Source organism: Aegilops tauschii, chromosome 6 (genome assembly GCF_002575655.3).
Source record: "Aegilops tauschii subsp. strangulata cultivar AL8/78 chromosome 6, Aet v6.0, whole genome shotgun sequence".
NCBI classification, from domain to species: domain Eukaryota; kingdom Viridiplantae; phylum Streptophyta; class Magnoliopsida; order Poales; family Poaceae; genus Aegilops; species Aegilops tauschii.
Genome location: NC_053040.3, coordinates 390095353 through 390101595, shown reverse-complemented (window position 1 = coordinate 390101595; position 6243 = coordinate 390095353). Strand labels below are relative to the sequence as shown.

The 6243-nt window shown below is 51.4% G+C and overlaps 1 protein-coding gene across 1 annotated transcript; it reads right to left on the bottom strand.

Annotated features, from left to right (window-relative positions):
* Window positions 1-476: 476 nt before the first annotated feature.
* On the bottom strand, window positions 477-2674 carry LOC109782287 (AT-hook motif nuclear-localized protein 27). The gene is made up of 2 exons (XM_020340887.4): window positions 2379-2674; window positions 477-2140 (listed from the first exon to the last, which is right to left on the bottom strand). Exon 2 carries the CDS (start codon window positions 2036-2038, stop codon window positions 1049-1051), a length of 990 nt encoding a protein of 329 aa, XP_020196476.1. The 5' UTR covers window positions 2039-2140; window positions 2379-2674; the 3' UTR covers window positions 477-1048.
* Between the last annotated feature and the right edge of the window lie 3569 nt (window positions 2675-6243).

Here is a 6243-nt window from a genome sequence, read left to right as displayed (position 1 = left end):
ACTCCCTTTGGTCCTTTTTACTCTGCATATAGAAATTGTCTGAAGTCAAACTTCATAAAGTTTGACCACATTTATAGAAAAAATATTAACATCTACAATGCTAAATTTATACAATATGAAAAGTAAAGTCATGACGCATCTAATGTTGTTGATTTCACATTTTAATATCGGTATTTTTTTCTATAAACTTGGTCAAAGTTTACGAGATTTGACTTCAGACAAATCTTATATGCGAACTAAAAAAGACAAATCTTATATGCGAACTAAAAAGGACCGAAGGAAGTATCTACCTATGTTACTCTAACCCTCTCTCTTCTTTAATTGTGTGAGCATGTTTGCTAGTCCCAAGTGCATGTTACCGGTTATGTTACTCCCACTACGGCCAGCCTTAATGTAAAGCACAGTGTTCCAAACACATGCACGATTTAGACCAAGCTAGGGCTTGCAAATTTTGACCAGCACGAGAACACCATCGATTCAAGAATTGACCGTAAATATGCAATTTATATGTCAAGGAATGCATGTGAAACTCTAGAAGCGACCATGCATGCATGCATGATATTTTTGCCATGGAAAGGAAACGGAAGCAAAAAGTTTCAAGGAACATCATTCTACAGCAAGATACATCCAGATCATAGAATAGAACATTACAAACGAAAACGAAGAGGAAGGGAAAGAAAAACACTCGCTGTTGCCAGAAAAACAAAACACTGGATCTCACTGACCTTTCAACTTATTGCGAATTTGATCTTGCACCGAACTGTTTCTTGTCCTTAAAAATAATCAGCTTCCTAGCTCCCTGAACATAGTATACCTCTCATGATCTCCAATAGATCTCCCTCCTGTATACCCAATCTTTGCAACGCATGCATGCGCGACGCATGCGTGTAAATAGCACCAAGATCATAAGGCCAGTCCAATGAACAATCCAGCAATGCATAAGCTCTCCATCTGTACCGGATATCAATAGCTTCTCCGCCATTTCAAACTTCTGTGATGTCTTCGTCATGTGAGTGTAGAACTGTGGGTTGCACTGCCTAGTCACGGATCAGAACGGTGGCCTGACTCCGCCACCGCCGCCACCCCAGGCTCCAAAGTTGTCTCCGGGAAGCTGGTAGTTCCCCACATTCCCGCCGGCAAGGTTGTAGAGCGACATGCCGCCAGCATCGCCTCCAGTCACGCCGGAGGACTGTGATGCCGCCGGCTGCTGCCCTGGAGGCCCACCTGACTGAGCCACTTGATCTTGCGCTTCCGCTCCAGCGGCGGCGGCTGCCACCTCCTCTTCCTCCCCCTCCAGCGGGAGCCGCTCGTACACGGCGTTCGAGAACGACGCGGCCATCAGGACGACGGGCCCCGCGGCGACCAGAGTTCCCACCACGCTACCGCCGATCACCTGGCCCTGCCCACCGGAGAGGAACACGGTGAGGCCACTGGCGCCAGGGGGCGCGGGCGGCGGCAGCACCGTGCCGGTGAGCGACAGGATCTCGAACCGGCCCCGGAGCGTGGCCACCACGCTGCCCGGGGGCGACGCGCCCGGCTGGCGGAGCGCAACGTTGACGACGGCGCCGCCGCCGCTCAGCACGCAGACGCCGCGGCCGCGGCGGCGCGCGTACTCGGCGACGCAGTCGACGATATCGGCCCCCGCGGAGACCTCGAGGACGTGTGAGTGCAGCGCGTTGGGGCTGTCGCGCGTCACGATGATGGGCGGCTTGGGCTTGTTCTTGGACCCCGCGGGTCGGCCGCGCGGACGGCGGGTGGGCCCGCCCGAGCCGCCGCTGCCGCCTCCTCCGCTGCCACCGTCGACCGGGACCATGGCAGACGACGACGGCTGGTCACCGCCTGCACCGCCGCCGCTCCCGCCGGCGTCGGCCTCGCCCACGGGGGCCTTGTCGGGCGACGACATCTTGGAGTGCTCCATCTTGACGTGGGAGTTGGGCGAGAGCGGCGAGGGCTGCTGCTGCTGCGGGCGGAGCAGGTGGTGGAAGTAGCGGGAGCTGCCGGCGCCCGGGCTGCCCCCGCCAGGGTCCATCCCGGCCATGGCCGCTTCATCTGGCCGCTCCCACCACTTGCCGGCCGCCAGCTTTGCCGTCGATCGGTCGCCCTCCACACCTCCTTCGCCTCAGCGCGAGCTCCACCGCCACTATACACCGATTTTCCACAGCAGCTCAATTAGTTCGCATGCGGCAGTGCAACACAGCTACGAAAGGAGAAGGGGAAGCAACGCGAAATGGAAGATCTTATATCCATGGGGGGCTTTTCTTTTCTTTCTATCCCGGCGGCGTCGTCAACTTGACGACTTGCCTAGACTCTAGAGCTGCTCTAGCAATGATGCACTCTAGCTAGCTAGTAAAGCAAGCTCGCGAGCTCATGTTCCTTACCTCCAGCACAAGCTTCCCCCCGGCGACGGCGGCGCTTTGCGGCAGAGACGCGCCTCCCCCTCCACACCAACTGCGACGACGCCGCGCGCTTTCCCCGTGAGCTAGCGCGCAGCCAGCTGCCCGGCCAAGAGCAAGACGGATCGGTCGAAGCCTCCACACGTAAGAGGAGTCGCGGGATCGAGAAGAGGCTGGACGTGGCGGCGAGGGAGGGAGCGGCGAATTAAAGGCAGGCGAGCTGGGAGGAAGAAGGGGGGACGGCGAGGGATGGGATGGCGCTGTTGATAAGGCCCGGCCTCTCTCTCTCTCGCAGAGTCTCGCTATCTCATCTATGTACGAGCATGATGGCTCCCGATTCCGAGAAGTCCCACTCCACCCCCCACCAACTCCGTTTTTACTCGCTCCAGGTCGGGCCGGGGAAACGATGGCCCGCGCAATCCCAAAGCGACGCGCCCCGAGCCCGGCCGTGGACTCGTTTGTCGCGTTACTTGGACCGGCCGGCCGGCCAGGACACGGGCGCCCGCGCGGGGGACCCTAGGCGGAGTCTAGAGCCACAACGGCACAGGCCAGCCCGAGCGCGCGCGCCCGCGGACACGTACCGCGCGTACGTGCCGCGCTCCGCTGCCGCCCTAGCGCACGCGCGCGCTAGCTAGCTCCAGTGCGCGCCTGCCGATGCCGTTGTGACCGCAGCGCAGAGTCTGGCGGACAGTAGGCAGACAAGGCTAAATGAAGGCGTGAGCTAGAATAGGGGGCGCGTCTAAATTAAGGACATTTTACTGTGCCGGTGATTCCTTTTTTTATTGTATACGTACGGCTGGCCAGATACGTACGCACAGGACAACCGGCCTCGTACGATTCTTCCGTGTATGCTTGGGTTAATTAACCTACCCAGTAACCACGACATGCTGTCATGATCATCACTCGCACGACCGATGTAAAATGGGCTGCTTGGAGTCTGGATACTGCTCGGATGATGGATGCTACGTTTACAAGTAGGGAGAATATCATACGAAACCAATATTCAATGAAAAGAGTAATGCTTCGAAGTTCCTAAAAAAGGAGTAATGCATCGAAGTTCTAATTATGATCCCAACGCATGTACAGGTATTTTCGCACTGATTAAGCATGTACTACTACTCCCGTGGCTTCATGCATGAATAATGTGCTGTATACACGGTGTCGTACGCGGCCTGAGGGTCCCATCAGAGGAGGAGATTAACTAGAGTTTGTTGTGGTGGAGCTTTTCTCTGAGGACAAGCAGGATAATCAAACCTTGGCGCTTTGCTCAGGGGCTCCATTTCTTCTGATCAGGGGTCATTGTCATGTGACGCACGCGGGAGCCAACGAATTTCAATGACCACGCCCTGATTGGTGCCATCTCCAGACGCGGCAGTACAATATACGTACTGATTGATCGAGACGGCGACAAATCAGGGCCAGGATAATACTTACGAAAACGGGTGTGCGTCAACGCGAGCTTCACACACATAAAAGAATTGTGAGTGTGTGCACAACGAGTTTGTGTATATCCGTGGTGAGAGGTTCTCCGACCCGAGGGTTTTCAAGAGAGATTACTTCCGGCGGCTAGTATTTGTGTTCCTCAAAGATGACTACGACACCCACCAGCTTTTCAACAGTGGTAATCTGTAATTTGACCGAAACAACGGAGAATGACTTCTTGTGTTCCCTTACGATTGATGTGCACATGTGTATGATGCGTAAACAGTATGACCCACTAGTACAAGTGGTTATTAATCGATATTTCATGAATTCTCACCTGCCCTCCGCCTCCTCTTCGCCTCGTGTGCAGTGGTGAAATTAGAGAATAAGACCATTGAGGCCAGCTTCGTTACTTTAAGGTGTACTCTTGGCGGTGACAAAGACTGAGTTGATGAAGGATTTGTGAATTCCGTTAGGTTAACGTTGACTTGAAACCCACGGTTGTGCACGAACTACGCGCCTTGCTTATGTGTGGGGATCTACCATTGTTAAGGTTAACAAAAGGATTATGCCCCTAGGGTTTTTCTAGGATTGTAAAAACCCATCACCAAAGTGATGTAGGTGGTGAAACCTTGCATCAGGTTGAGAGCGGAATCGGTAAAAAGGTGGAAGGAATGAAACCTACACGGCGAGGAGGAAGTGGATCGAGACTTCTTGAGAGAGTTGTGCGATTCGATCAAATTCACTACTAGGGAAAACCCTAGTAGTAGCGCGGGTTTTGAGGCTATCAGTAGCGCGGGCAGCCGCGCAACCAATAAGGCGCTACAGCTAACTGTTAGTAGTAGCGCGGTCTGTACACGCACTACTACTATGGACTGTATCAGCAGCGCGTTTCTGGAACGCGCTACTATTAATTAGCTGTAGCGATTTTCTTGCCCCGCGTTACTGCTATATCTTTCATCATTTCCCCCCGGCTTCCTACCCCGTTTCAGCTTCAATAAACAGCAATTTCCAGATACTAGGTACTACTAGATATCAATTTCATAAAGCATTATAGGTACTAGGTAGTACTCCCTCGGTTCCAAATTACTCGTCATGGTTTTAGTTCAAATTTGAACTAAAACCACGACGAGTAATTTGGAACGGAGGGAGTACTAGATAATAATTTCATATATACTCAACATGCATCCTCAAGCAGTACAAGGTGATATCGACGACGATCATCATATGTAGTTCTAGATAATATCGACGACGATCATCATATGTAGTTCTACATGATATCGACGACGATCATCATATGTAGTTCTAGATGATATAGCCACACACACATATGTAGTTCTAGATGATATCGACGACGATCATCATCCTCAAGTCTGGGCGGTGGGTGTTCCTGATAGTAATTAGGATGGCCTGTCCAACACGAAGATTCTTGCCAACGAGGAATCTCTTCCACCCAACCGAGTTTAAGTGTGTGCGACCGTCTGAGTCCATGCGGTAAGTACAGGTGGTGACGGAGCCCCTTGCGGTAAGGCGTAGTCCAGCTGAGCCTTCTTCATCAGGCTCGATACCACAACTCACAGATAGGTTCTTCGGCAATTTCTGAATAAGAAAAACATATCAATTAATAAATAGCCTCGTACATACTCTTGCAAATATATTTCTATTAAGTCTAGATTTCTACACTATCAAAAGACACAGTACTATGCATTTGTACTAACTAATCATGAATTCTACTAATAAGTATATATGAATTATCTACACTATTAATAGTTCCTTGGATTCTACACTAATAAGAGCATGTGATCAGACTCTACACTCAAGCATATCATCGACTAGATTCCACAAAGCATATCATTGGACTCTACACTAAGCATATCATCGGATTCACTAAGCATATCATCGAATAATTTGCATTTGTAAGTATAACAATAAAGCATATATATATCATCAAATTACTACAGGCAGTACGTATAACATACCATTTCATGCCGATCGACCATGGTACTTGTCAGGCGGGTCACGAATGGCACCCCGACAAAGTCATCACGTGGCGGAATTATGTCCCATAGGTTGCACACCTCCTCCTCGCTCAGCCTCATTCTTTGAGCTATGATGGCTTCATGAAGTGGGTTCTCATCATCTTTATCGAGTGGGTCCTCATTATCTTCATCATCTTCGTCATCTTCCACCAGGTCGGGATAAATGACAGCCAGCTTGGGTCTTTCTGCTCTGAAGGAGAAGCTGATCAACTCACCACCAGTAAGACGCATGTGGGCAAGGAAACGAGCCCATCCATCTCCTCCAATCCGCGACATATTGCGTCCTTTCTCGACCTCCATAGTGTACGGCCCCCCAGGAGCCTCAAATGTCAGTGTCTCCTGTCAGCTTGTTGAATTTCAACCTCACATTGCATGGGACGATCTGTGTA